This window comes from Schistocerca piceifrons, chromosome 2 (genome assembly GCF_021461385.2).
Source record: "Schistocerca piceifrons isolate TAMUIC-IGC-003096 chromosome 2, iqSchPice1.1, whole genome shotgun sequence".
NCBI classification, from domain to species: Eukaryota; Metazoa; Arthropoda; class Insecta; order Orthoptera; family Acrididae; genus Schistocerca; species Schistocerca piceifrons.
In genome coordinates, this window is record NC_060139.1 from 735798106 (window position 1) to 735812959 (window position 14854).

General features: G+C 41.1%; 1 protein-coding gene across 1 annotated transcript in view; it reads left to right on the forward strand.

Moving 5' to 3' along the window:
• Nucleotides 1-367: 367 nt before the first annotated feature.
• The window catches only part of LOC124775806 (general transcription factor 3C polypeptide 1), a 354943-nt gene continuing 340456 nt past the window's right edge, over nucleotides 368-14854 (forward strand). Inside the window, 2 exon segments of the mRNA XM_047250637.1 lie at nucleotides 368-508; nucleotides 11010-11129. Coding sequence (XP_047106593.1) covers nucleotides 11057-11129 — 73 coding nt within the window. The 5' untranslated portion in view covers nucleotides 368-508; nucleotides 11010-11056.

Genomic DNA, 14854 nt, shown 5'->3' on the forward strand with positions numbered 1-14854 from the left:
TAGTGCAAGTCAGTATATAATTCCCTGTCTTGTGGCAATACAAACAAAATGTATGTTCCGACAGAAAACCTGATAATTAAAATTTACAGTTCATTGAGTTTATTTTTGAATTAGCTGCTTTTGATTCCTGATCTGAAGTATACTTTGATTTCGCATGGAAAATCCTTGTAGAGTCTATGAAATAAAGAGTCTTTGGTTTCTAACACTCCGTACTGTTTTGAAAACACTAACCTCAAAATGTGTGATTCATGCATGTGGAGTATTTGTAACAAATGTTACATTGATTAAGTTTGAGTTTATATGTATTTGAAAAGCTGAGGAGACCAGTTATCTATGTTCATCAAAAATCAATGTCGCAATTAATATTAACTGCGATTTTTGTTGACGTGCTGAAGAATTTAATTTAATTGCTTTGATTATCAGTTTTTTATAGTGTCATGAAAATGTAGGTGTATTTAAAGTCATTTGGAACTATTTGAAATATTTTGCGTGTTATAAGGATAGCAAGGTAATGTAACATTATATTTGTTTTTGTACATCCAAATATCTGCATATTTGACCGATCGTTATGCAGTGTGCAGCAGTAGAAAGTAATTCTGCCGTCAACTCAACAGTGGTTTTAATAGTGAGCATTCGTAATGACATAACCTGTGAATTAGTTAACATATTTTAGGAAACGGTTCCGTCATCATCTGTAACTTTTGTTTTAATTTTATGTAAAAATTTACTTAGAGAACCTGTCACCCGTATGGCATAGCTTGTCTTTTTTCAATGTCTGCGTGTAAGGTGTCAAATTTTGTGAAATATTTTGCCTTGTAACATTAATCGCAGTTGAACATCTCTAGCCCTTTACAGTGATTCATAGAGTGTAGGCTGTTTTCAGGAACATTTTCTGACCTTAGCTTATGTCCACCATTCAAGGAGTATTTCATAGTAGTGGATTTTTTTTTTTTTTTTTTTTTTTTTTTTTTTTTTTTTTTTTTGCCGTATCATCGGGAACACGTAGCGTAATATTTGTATTTGAACTAGTCAACTCTGGCACGCACCACCCATCCATTAGGCACTACAGAGAACTTCAGGATTTAATCCAGGACATGGGCACATGTCTATTGATCAGCAGTTTTATGCTTCAATCTATATCTTCTGCCTACCAAGTACTTATGAAACTTTATGCAACCTCCAGAGTTAAAAGTGGCTACTTCTGACATAAACATCATGACTTAGTCATCACAACTATGAACATGAGTCTACACTGTCATAATACAATTTTTCGACATTGTCTGTTACATTATTGTTGTTGTGGCCTTCAGTCTGTGGAGTTTGAGGTGGCCGTCCACACCTGTCCATCTTGTGCAATCCTCGTTACCTCTGCATCACTACTGTATGTTAAATATAACTGAACCTACTTATTGTGGTCAAGCCTTGGTCTTCATCTACAATTTTTAACCCCACATGCTTTGTTCCGTAAGAAAAAACCATCACTATTTCTCACTGCTGTAGGATGTGCCCTATCAACTGATTTCTTCATTTAGTTAAGCAGTGCCATGAACTTTTTAAGTCACCAATTTCATTCAGTATCTATTCATTAGTTACTCAGTTTACCCAACTAATCTTCACTATTCTTTTGTAGTAGCGGTTTTCAAAACCTTTGTCATCTGTTTGTTTGAACACCTACATTTCACTACTGCACATAGGGCTACATTCACTACAATTTCAGAAAAACTTCATAAGATTTAAATTTATATTTGATGCTAACACATTTTTCTTTTTCAGAAATACTTTTGTTGCTATTGCTGATCTGCATTTTATGTCACCTCTGTTTTGGCCATCATCAATTGTTTTGTGGCCAAAATATCAGAACTCTGGTACTACTTTTAGAGTCTCATTTCCTTATTTAAATCTTTCAGCGTTGGCTGATTGAACTCAAGACCCCTCCAGCGTTCTATCTTACTTCTGTTAATATCATCTTATAACCACCTTTGAAGACACTATCCAAGCCATTTAGCATCCTTTGTGATATCCAGCAGAATTACAGTGCCATTGCCAAGCCTCATAGGTTTGATTTCTTTTCCCTACATGTTAATCCCCTTTCCAAAAGTCTCCCCGGTTTCCATCACGGCTTGAATGTCACCCGGGAATCTACAATCCTCTCAACTACTGCCTCCTTGTCATATCCTCTGTCTCTTATAACTGCATTCTGGTTTCTGTACAGGTTTTATGGATTCTGTATTGTATCCCTGATATCTCTGAAATTACAACAATGTCAAATTAATTCTGTAAATAGACAAAAACATGGAAAAGTTGTGACAAGTGTGTGGCTGAACACAATGCAGATGCTAGCCAAGCCTGCAGGCTGTGTTGTCATATTTGACCTCTGACAGCATCTGTGAAATGCCTTCAATACATCCGCAACTCATGGTTAGTGGCTAGCGTTTCTGCCTCTAGATCACGGGGTCCCGGGTTCAGTTCCTGGCCGGGTCGGGGATTTTCTCTGCCTAGGGACTGGGTGTTTATGTTGTCTTTATAATCTCATCATCATTTGGAAGTGCCGAGGCTGGAAATGGAAAGATTTGGACCTTGTACGGGCGATGATGACCACAATGATGAGTGCCCCACGAACCATCATCATCATGCCTTCAATATGTTGGATCTGACAGGTATGGTCAGAACAGTGTTCTGCGTTGTGAGTACATTATGTGTGAGTTAAGTGAATTTGAATGTGGACAGATTGTTTGTGCTGATATAGTGGGTGCTTCCATTACCAAGGGAGCTGAAGTGTTCGGTGTTTCAAGAGGCACTGTATCAAAGATTTATACCACACACAAGGAAAATAGAAAAGCGACATCTGCTAAGTCACTTGGACCAAAATGTGTTTTAAGTGATTGGGACAAATGGTTGTTTGGTCATTGAAAAGGACAGCACTATGTCACTGCAGAGTTGAATGTCACACTTGAAAACCCTGTCACACCAAAACAACAAAAAGGAAGCTCCGTTACAAAGGAATTGCAGGCAAGCTGGAATTCCGAAACTATTTGTCAGTGATGCAAATGCCTATAACAGGAAAACGTGGAGCTGAAACCATGAAACCTGGATGAGCTCTCACCCTGAAAGTGAAATGTTTTGGGAGGGGGAGGGGAGGGAGAGGAGGTTCAATGGCCTCCATGTTTAGTCCGCGAGGTTACATAACTGCCATTTTGATTGATCAGGTCCATCCTATGGTATAATGTTTGTTTGCCAATGATGACACTGTTTCCCAAGATTACAGGGCCCCTGTTCACACAACTTCCATCATCCAGGACTGGTTTTGTGAGCACAAAAATGAATTTTCACATTTCCCATGCACACCAATGTCACCAGATCTCAATATTGTTGAGCCTGCATGGTATGCTTTGGAGAGAATCATGCACGGTCACAACCCACCTTGTGATGTCGCAGTTGCTTGGTTGATGCATGTACTATCTAGTACATGCAAGTGCATACACCACCTCGCCTCATGTTCTAAATGCTCACAATTTCGTTAAATAATTTGGGGCACCATTTGCAGTAGTGAACCAGACCCACTACTCAGTTTCAGTATGCTGTGGTAATCATTCTTCTTCACCTGGCAGTTCTGCTTGGAACTGTTGGAGAGCCTGTTCTCCAACTAATGTCACCAAATAAACATTCAGACTTCAGTATAACTTACATATTCTTCAGCATTATAGACAGGACTTCAAATTAATGTTTTGCAGAACACAAGATTAGTATTACAATTGTCAGAGCAGACAATCTTCTCAATGTGACAGATTATCATCCAAAGTCCAAATCAAAAAATTTGATATCTCTGCACAGAGAAGAAGCCGGTTGCACATTGTCATCTGCAGTTACACTATGTGATCAAAAGTATCTGGACACCTGGCTGAAAATGACAAGCTTGTGGCACCCTCCACCGGTAATGCTGAAATTCTATATGGTGTTGGCCCACCCTTAGTCTTGATGACAACTTCCACTCTCGCAGGCATACAGTCAATGAGGTGCTGGAAGGTTTCTTGGGGAATGGCAGCACTGAGGAGAGGTATCGATGTCCATCAGTGAGGCCTGGCACAAAGTCGGCGTTCCAAAACATCCCAATGGTGTTCTACAGGATTCAGGTTAGGACTCTGTGCAGACCAGTCCATTACAGACATATTATTGTTGAGCAGCCACTCCACCACAGGCCGTGCATTATGAACAGGTGCTCGATCGTGTTGAAAAATGCAATTGCAATTCCTGAATTTCTCTTCAACGCTGAAAGAGCGGTTGGAACGTCGCAGCCTTTCATTTCACACGCGCCACCCTGAATCGCACAGTGCTTCGTTCAGTGAGTGGCAATTCCAAAGTACCTTAGCTGCTTGCCTTGATACAGCTCCTGGGTCAGATGGCATCCACTGTCAGATGCTCAAACAGCTCTCGGTGGACTGCCAGCAATGCGTTCTAGACCTTTTCAACCGTATCTGGGTTGAGGGTGAGTTCCCGTTGCAATGGCAGGAAAGCATCATAATCCCCGTGTTGAAACCTGGCAAGAACCCACTGGAGGTGGACAGCTACTGCCCCATTAGCCTCACCAACATTCTTTGCAAGTTGGTTGAACACATGGTGAGCCGGAGGTTGAAGTGGCTACTTGAGTCTCGGGGCCTTCTGGCTCCGTCTCAGGTTGGGTAAGGTAAGGGCCACTCTGCTACCGATAATCTGGTGTGCCTGGAGTCTGTCATCTGTACGGGCTTTGCTCATCGTCAGTATCTGGTTGCCGTCTTTTTTGACATGCGGAAGGCATATGATACGACATAGCGACATGACATCCTCTCTACACTTCATGATTGGGGTCTTCGGAGTCCACTCCTGATTTTTATACAAACTTTTCTGTCACTTCGTTCCTTCCGCGTGCAAGTTGCAGCCTCCCATACTTCCTCCCAAGTTCGAGAGAATGGGGTACCGCAAGGATCTGTCTTAAGTGTCTGCCTCCTTTTAATTCCCATTAATGGGTTCGCTGCAGCGGTGGGAACGTCTGTCTCAGCTTCCTTGTATGCTGACGACTTCTGCCTATACTTTAGCTCCACTGTCATTGCACTGCTGAAAGGCAACTGCAGGGCACTATCTGCAAGGCACAGTCTTTGGCTGTAGCACATGGCTTCCAGTTTTCGGCTGCCAAGACCTGCGTTATGCATTTCTGCCGGCGACACACTGTTCACTCTGAGCCACAGCTTTATCTTGATGGCGAACCTCTTGCTGTGGTGGAGACACATCGGTTTTTGGGATTGGTTTTTAGTACCCGGTTGACTTGGTTCCCTCATATTTGGCAGCTTAAACAGACATGCTGGCCGCATCTTAACGCTCTCCATTGCTTGCGTCACACCAGCTGGGGTGCCGATCGGTCTACCCTTCTACAGCTGTACCAGGTGTTAATTCAGTCCTGTCTAGAGTATGGCAGCCTGGCTTACGGTTCGGCATCCCCTTCCGCATTGCAGTCGCTGGGCCCCATCCTTTACAGCGGGATCTGACTCGCCGCAGGAGCTTTCCGGATAAGCCCTGTCAACAGCATACTTGTGGAGGCAGGTGTCCCTCCATTGCGGTTCCGGCGCCAATGATTACTGGCCACTTATGCTACACACGTTTGTAGCTCGCCCAGGCATCCCAATTATCGTCTCCTGTTCCCTCAGTCGGTCATCGATCTTCCAGAACAGCGGCCCCGGTCAGGGTGTATGATTGTGGTTCGTGTCAGAGCTCTTCTCTCTGGGCTTGAGGTTTTCCCTCATCCACCTCTTTTCCGAGCCCCTCTGCATATACCTCCGTGGTGTGTGCCCCGCCCCTGCCTTTGGCTCGATTTGGCACAGGGGCCAAAGGACTCAGTCCCTCCTGAGGCTCTCCGCCGCCAATTTCTTTCAATCCTTGCCTTGTTTCAAGGCTCTGACTTTGTCTATATTGACGGGTCGATGGTTGCTGGCTGTGTTGCTTATGCTCTTACTCTAGGGGACCATTATGAACAACACTCATTGCCGGCTGGCTGCTGTGTTTTCACTGCCAAGCTGGTTGCCATCTCTCGTGCCCTAGAGTACATCCGCTCCTGCTCAGGTGAGACCTTCTTTATCTGTAGTGACTCCCTGAGCGGTTTACGAGCTATCTATCAGTGTTTCCCTCGCTCTCGTCTGGTGATGGCCATACAGGCGTCCCTCCATACTCTTGACCGTTGCGATGGACCCCGGGTCATGTTGGCATCCCGGGAAATGAACGTGTTGACATGCTGGCCAAACAGGCTGTCGGTGCACCAGCCTTGGAGATTGGCCTTTCGGAGAGTGACCTCAGGTCAGTTTTGCGGCAGAAGGTACTTATCAACTGGGGTGAAGAATGGCACACCCATCCTTCACCCAACAAACTTCGGACCATCAAGGAGGCTACCAGTGTGTGGCGCTCCTCCTTGCAGGTCTCTTGCAAGGACTCTGTTGTCATGTGCCGGCTGCACATTGGCCACACCTTACTGGCACACATAGCTATTTATTGCGCTGCAAGGACCCACTTTTATGTCGCTGCGGGTCAGCTTTGACGATGGTTCACATCTTGTTGGACTGCCCACTTTTAACTCCGCTCAGGCAGACGTTTACGCTGCCTGATACGCTTCCTGCACTTTTATCAGATGACATTGCGATGACAGATTTAGTTTTGAGTTTTATTCATGCAGGGGGTTTTTATCACTTGATCTAAGTGTTTGTCCTTTTTTTGTGTTGAATCTAGCCTTTGGCCTACGATTTTAGACTTTGGTTTTTAGTGCGTTTCTTGGTGGTTGGCTTTTCTTTTTTTGTTTCTATGGTCAGCCAACCACCATCATACTCGGTGTGATTTTAATTCCTTTTTTCTGGTCTCTGTCTGTGTCTTTCTTGTCCTGTGTCATCTCTTTTCATCTCCATTGTTTGTTCTTATTCTTTGTGGGTGTTTAAAGTTCATGGAAAAAGAGACCGATGGCCCTAGTAGCCTGGTCCCTTCAATCCGACAAACCAACCCTTTAAGGAGATTCCAGGATGATTAATTCATCAAGGCCACAAGTGACCACCTGTCCTGTTGCCTTAAAGCATACTTATTCTGTATGTATGTACATTTTTGAGCTATTTATTTTCATGATAAATGAACCCTGGATGAATGGATAAATAAATAAATAATATTTTAATTTTTTGTAGACATTCTCCAACCATGTCGTTTCTAGCACGCGAAAACATGTTCATTTCAGTTCGTTAGGTTTGTCTTTCTGGGTGATTTTACTTCAGCCTTTCTTGTTCACTATTTATTGTAGCCATGTAATCATTGTGCTTTGCTTCTCACTGTATTTCTTGTTTTTGTAATTATTTTCAAATGCCCCATAATTTTCTAGGCAAACATTTATCTTTCATAGATATTATTTACAGTTTCCAAAATAAATTTATTCCAGCTGTCTCCATTTTATAGCTCCAAGAGATACATTTTCTTTTTTGTTGAAAGTCTTGCATTGTGGTATCTTGTAATTATTTCAGGTGTGTTCCTCCTCCTCCACAGTTATATTCATATCATAATTTCTAAATTTTGATTTGTTCCCTGCGATATCTATACCTTATAACATCAGGGACAGCTCTTCCTCTTACGATTTTGATATCATTCCATCCTCATTGTAGTTTCTGGCTCAGTCATCTCATGAGCACATACAGTTAATCTGTTTTCACAATAGCCTTGTAACAAATAGGTTATATGGGGTAGTCAGAAACAGTCTGAAAAGCTTGTAAGGGTTTAGACTGGGACGCTAGATGAGAAATAATTGTTAAGGAAAAAAAAATGTGTTGTGCAATTTCCAAGTTATTTAACATTGAAATTAGTGATCAGTTCAATTGTCCATGCAAATTTAAGCAGCCTGTCACAGACAGCGTCACCAAACTTGTACTACATTTCATTTTGTCAAATTGAACCAGCCTAGTTTTGCTCACCTAGCTTAAATTTATCAATTCCGAAAAAGCCACATTTTGAACAAGTGGTAACTCTCAGATCCAGGATGTCTGTGCATTACTGTATTTTAGTGTGTGCAAGTGTTTGACTGTGCACACACAATGATCTGATGACTAACTTAAGCTCCAATCAACTTGAAAACAGTGCAAAGTAGCAGATTTTTTTCTTGACAATTGCAACACATCTGCAAGCTTTTCAGACTGTTTTTGACCATTCTGTATGTAGTCCGCATTTTTGTAGAGTATTTACCATTCTTACTCCCCTCTTCTCTAAAATTAAAATTTACTATTGGCATTAGCATAGAATTTATTTATTCATTCACTAATTCATCCAGAGATCATCTCATGATATAGGGTTTGTCATTATAATACTATGAAAAAATAGCTTAAAAAACATATACCCACAGAATAAGTAAATATGCTTTAAGAGGACAGGAAAGCTGGGTCAGATTGCCTCTCTGTAGGCACTTAGATATGTAAACATATATTTTGTGATTGCTGGTAGTATTACTTTTTATAATCATATCTTGGTGTAAATTATTTTGTGTCTCGCTGTATCTGGGATGTATGTTCACAATGCAGTAGTTGTGTAAGAATGAGAGTGTGTCTCAGAAGTTTGTACTTGTAATTTGTAACAGATTACATTCTGATACCATAAGTCCATTTTAATTGCCACTGAAATCAGATCTAATTTTAGAATTCTGCACTCACCTCAGTTTTCATGTAGTAACATTTTATGTAAATGCTTACGGCAACCTATTTATTATATATATCTGGCAATATGGGATGCTGTCACAACAAGTGTTTGAAATACAGCAGCAAAAAACTCTGCCTCAGGAGAATTGCTTCTTAAGGACTAGCAGTAATCAGACAACATTGTGGTATTCAATATGCCTTGATAATGCTTTTGCATTTGAGAAATCCCCCGGTGGAACAGTTCTCCATGTTTCTCACTAATGGTGCCAAGGCTATTCTGGGAAGAAGGCCAAATGGTCATTTGAGAAATGTAGTCTGTGTGGCATAGTTACATACTACAAGGGTGTATTTGGTTCTTGCATGTTGTCCTTACATGAATCCTCAGTTTAAGACTTTTGTACCCAAATTTTATTTTCTTCTTGTGTTCACAATAATTATTGTTATTAGCAAACCCATAATAAGAGTTTCTCTTTTGAGGACTGTCAATGACAACTGGAACTGATGGAAGAGTTTAACGTTAGCTGAGGTACGGATATACCAACTTAATGCCTAGGGTAATGTATAATTTCTTCTGTCTCCCTTAGCATTTAGAAAGCCCACTACTCCACACTACAGTGGCTAGATTGCCATTTCCATCACCATCCTCATATCGAAGACTACCCTTCTCACTGTTATTATCATGAAATGCTTAAAGAGCACAATGTTACATACACTATGTGATCAAAAGTATCCAGACACTCCCAAAAACATACGTTTTTTCATATTAGGTGCATTGTGCTGCCACCTACTGCCAGGTACTCTATACTAGTGACCTCAGTAGTCATTAGACGTCGTGAGAGAGCAGGATGAGGTGCTCTGCGAAACTCATGGACTTCGAACATGGTCGGGTGATTGTGTGTCACTTGTGTCATATGTATGTATGTGAGATTTCCACACTCCTGAACATCCTTGGGTTCACTGTTTCCAACGTGCTAGCGAAGTGAAAATGTGAAGGGACACGTACAGCACAAAAGCGTACAGACCAACCTCATCTGTTGACTGACAGAGACTGCCGACAGTTAAACAGGGTCCTAATGTTTAATAGGCAGACATCTATCCAGACCATCACACAGGTATTCCAAACTGCATCAGAATCCACTGCAAGTACTGTGACAGTTAGGCGGGAGGTCAGAAAACTTGGATTTCATGGTCGAGCTGCTGCTCATAAGCCATACATCATGTCAGTAAATGCCAAATTATGCCTCGCTTGGTGTAAGGAGCATAATCATTGGATGATTGAACAGTGGAAAAACATTGTGTGGAGTGGTGAATCACGGTGCACAATGTGGTGATCCGATGGCAGGGTGTGGGTATGGTGATTGCCCAGTAAACGTCATATGCCAACGTGTGTAGTGCTAATGGTAAAATTCGGAAGCAGTGGTGCTATGATGTGGTCTTGTTTTTCATGGAGTAGTCTAGCACCCCTTGTTGTTTAGCATGGCACTATCACATCACAGGACTATATTGATGTTTTGAGCACCTTCTTGCATCCCACTGTTGAAGTGAAATTTGGGAATGGCGATTGCATTTTTCAACACAATCGAGCACCTGTTCAAAATGCACAGCCTGTGGTGGAGTGGCTACACAACAGTAACATGTCTGTAATGGACTGGCCTGCACCTGAATCCTGTAGAACACCTCTGGGATGTTTTGGGACACCGACTTTGTGCCAGGCCTAACCGATGGACATTGATACCTCTCCTCAGTGCTGCCAGTCCCCAAGAAACCTTCCAGCACCTCATTGACTGTATGCCTGCAAGAGTGGAAGCTGTCATCAAGGCTAATGGTGGGCCAACACCATATTCAGTTCCAGCATTACCAATGGAGGGCACCACGAACTTGTAAGTCATTTTCAGCCAGGTGTTCGGATACTTTTGATCACACAGTGTATAACATTCTGGATTTTGTTTAGATCTTTCAGAATTGCTGTAACAAAGTACTGACCATATTTAATACATGAACCAACAAAGTTCTTCAAGCTATTACCTTTTTCCCATAATTAGTTGTGGAATTGCGCTTTTAAGGTTTATATCGTTTACACTTAAACGACTACTTCCAAATGAAGTTAAATCAGTGATAAGGGAAAATATTTTTATATGACATAATTATAATTTCAGTCAGAATTTCACAGTTTTGAAATGCCTCCCAGTCTGAAGCCCACTCTTTAAGTTTGAAAATGTTTTCCAGGTGCAAACATTTTTGTCTTAATGTGTGGTGATCTTGTGAAAAATTGTCTTTAATTATGCATCATAAAGAAATCTTGTGTTTTAATAATATTTGTTCATATATATATTTTAGGATACAATGGTACACCTGTGATCACGGTATTTTGAAGTAGTGCCAAAATGGGAGATGATTTAGTAACATGCCTAATCGACGAAATCTGTCTTGAAGGACTAGATGGCATTACACTTGACGGTATGTTATTTTTTTCACCTGTAAGCTCATTCAAATATGAATATCTAGATGTAATTACAAAATAGGTACAGGTGTAAAGTAATACTATATTATCTGTATTATCAGATAAAAGAAAAGATGGTGTTTACAGAACTAGTATGTTTGTGTTGTGTGGGATTTTTCCCATGTAGCTGATGTCTTTAAATCAACTGTGCATAAATCATATAATCATTGTCTGTAAATTTTAATTAGGAAGTAATCCAAAATTTTAGGAGTAAATGAAATATGCTGTACATAATTGTCACTATTCAGATGGGTGTTCAGGTAGTGTTATGTTCATTTAAGTGAAACATTCAGATAAGTGCCCATTTTCCTGATTGCACAATTAGGTATGGTTTCTAAACAATCTCCGGATGAGATGTAAAGTTGCTATGTCATGGAGTGACAATTTTGATGGAGTACATTCTTTGGAATTTTGAAGGCAGCATATGTAAAATTCTGTGGGCATTTACAACTTGTGCAGAAAGCAGGCTGCAGTCGTAAATTTTGAAGGCATGAAAGAGAGGCAGGGGCTGGAGACGTATTAAGACAGAGTTACAGCCTGTCCCTAATTTTATTCAGTTTGTACATTGAATGTGCAGTAAAGGAAACCTAGGAGTAATTTGGAACGGGAATTAAAGTCCAGGGAGAAGAAATAAAACTTTTAGGTTTGCTGATGACATTATAATTTTGCCAGGGATGGCAATGTACCTGGAAGATCAGTTGGATGAAATGGATAATGCCTTGAAATGAGATTATAAGATGAGTTTCAAACAAAAGAAAATACAAGTAGTGGAACGTAGCTGAATGAAATTATGTGATGCTGTGGAAGTTAGATTACGAATTCAGAGACTAAATGTAGAAGAAGAGTATTTTATTCATAGCTGCAATTTTCAGCAACTGTTGCATATATTTTAACTGAAGACATTGAAATATCCCAAAAACTACACATCGTATCAAAAAAAGTTTTAATTCCAATTTGTTTGTCTCGGAGGGTGACATGCAACAATACCACACTCGACCACCACCCCACCCCTTTCGCGGTTGGTAGGAGGGGGGGGGGGGCAACTTTGAAAACTTCAATGGGAACCCCCATTTTTTATTGCAGATTACGATTCTGCAGCAAAGTCTACACGTGTTTTGTCTGAAGCATTTTCTTCGTTTTGCTACAGATGGCACCATAATTGGAGGAATAGAAAGGCTTACATAATAATAATTTATGACATGCTACTCGATGGCCCTTGAATATCCAGTGGCTTGAGGGACCCCACCTCCATGCTGCAAGGTTAGGAAAGGCCAGTATTTCATAACTTTCAATTGGAAACCCCATTTGCAACATTGTATTCCTATGACGTATCGAACAGGGGACTACTTAACGTACCACCGTGGCTATGTGCGAACTACAACGTATCATAGTAGGCGATCAGAACTCACTTATCATGAAGATGTGGAACAGACAGCAGCTCTAAACATTACAATATTTGTGCAGTGTGTGTTGCCTGCACATCCACCTATCATTTGGAGAACAGATGTGCAAGTGGTTGGAAAAGTGAAATGACCCTGATTTATGGAGAACGTAGGAAAAGTGTTGAGGCTCCTGTTGCCTTGCATACTTAGTGTTTTCCAGAGAAAGCTCATTCTCATTCATTTTTTTACTAGGTTGTGAATGCCTTCATGTCTGATGGCAGCGTACACACAGGCCAAAGGAAACAAAGCAAATGTGTTACAGGAGAAGCTAATGAAATAGCTGTACTAGCGGTAGTGCACCACAACCCTCAAATAAGCGTTCAACAGTTACATCACCCTTCTGGTATGTCTTTAGGTAGTATTGTTACAATACTGCATTGTCATAAGTATGGTCCATATCATGTGTCATTGCATCAAGAACTTCATGGTGCTGATTTCCATGAAGGGCATGTTAACAAATGCAAATGACCCCCACATTCTTTGCAGAGGTATTATTTCCTGATGAGTCTACATTCACAAACCATAGTAGTGTTAACCAGCACAACATGAATTGCTAGAGTGTAAACAATACCCACGGATTATGGAAAGTTGACCATCAGCATCCTTGTTCGGTTAACGTATGGTGTGGCATCATGGAGTACAAACTCATTGGTCCATATTATTTTGATGTAATGTTAAATGGATGCAAATATTGAATGGTTTTGGAACAGGAGCTGCCAATACTACTGCAGGATGTTGTCCCGCACATGCTATAACGTATGTGGTTTCAGCATGACAGTTGCCCATCGCATTACACAATTGGAACAAAGGGAGTATTAGACCATGTTTACACTGGTTTGTGGATCAAAGGAGGTGGCTCAATTAATTGGCCCACTAGTTGCCGGATTTGACATCATCGGATTTATTTCTGTGGGAATATTTAAAAGATAATGATTTCCAGCAAGTGTCAGCAGGCCATGAAGACGTGGTCAGCTGTATCATAAATGCCTGTGCTGACATTCCTGCAGATATGCTTCTGTCCTGTATATTATCATTTCATAAGCAGATTACTCTGTGTGTTGGTTGCACTACATTTGAACATCTACTCTAATTGAAAAAGTAGATTAGCATTCGCCTCGAGCCACAGCCACAGTGGTGTATTGAGTAGTGCCCTGTTCGACCTGTCAGAGAAATACAATGTTGTGAATGGGGTTCCCAATCAGAAGTTACAAAATACTGGCCTGTTCTACCCTTGCAGCATGGAGGTTGGGTCCCACATGCCACTGGATATTCAAGGCCCATTAAGTAGCATGTCATAAATTACTGTTGTGTACCCATTTCTGCTCCTCTGATTACAGTGCCATCCATGGAGAAACAAAGAAAATGCTTCAGACAAGACGTATGTAGATTTTGCCATAGAACTATAATTTAAAATAAAAAATGAGGGTTCCCATGGAAGATTTCAAAGTTACCCACACCATGCACCAACGGGGTGGAGTGGGGGGTTGAGTGTGGTATCATTGGATGTCCCTCTCCGAGAGCAACAAGTTGGGATTATAACTTTTTTTGATCTAATGTGTAGTTTTTGAGATATTTCAATGTCTTCAATTAAAATGAACACCGTATATTCCAGAATAAAATTTAGTCATCAGTTGAAAATACAGGGTGTACATGAAGTCCAGGAACACTTTCAATTATTTATTGCACAAGAACTAAACATTGTACGGATGTCATACATATTGCATTTTGAAGTGAAACTCTGAAAGTTTTTTTTTTTTTTTACAAACATTCGATATGCGAAACACGAGTGACCCAGCACACGTCAATAGGGTAATCGAATTCTTGCCGTACTCATTTCAGCATGACATGGTCGAGTGTGGCAGTCGCTTCCTGTATTCTCTCCCAGGGCTCTGCTACATCGCGTGTAGAGACAGTACATACACCAGATCTTTAATGTGTCCTCACAGAAAAAAGTCATACGGGCTGAGATCTGGTGATAGGGGAGGCCATTTCATGAAACAGCTGTCCCCTTTTGTAGGACGGCCTATCCATCAATGCGGCAGCTCCGTGTTCAGGTACTCCAATTTGAATGGTTTCATAGACAGCTTCTGTCGCAGGACTTTCCGCATTGTCATTGGAGCAATTTTGAGTACACGGGATGCACAATGCACTGATATCTTTGGACTGTTTATGAATGTCTCTCATACGCACTCCACATTCATTTCACTCACACCAAGACGTCTGCTTCTCTTTGCTGGGCA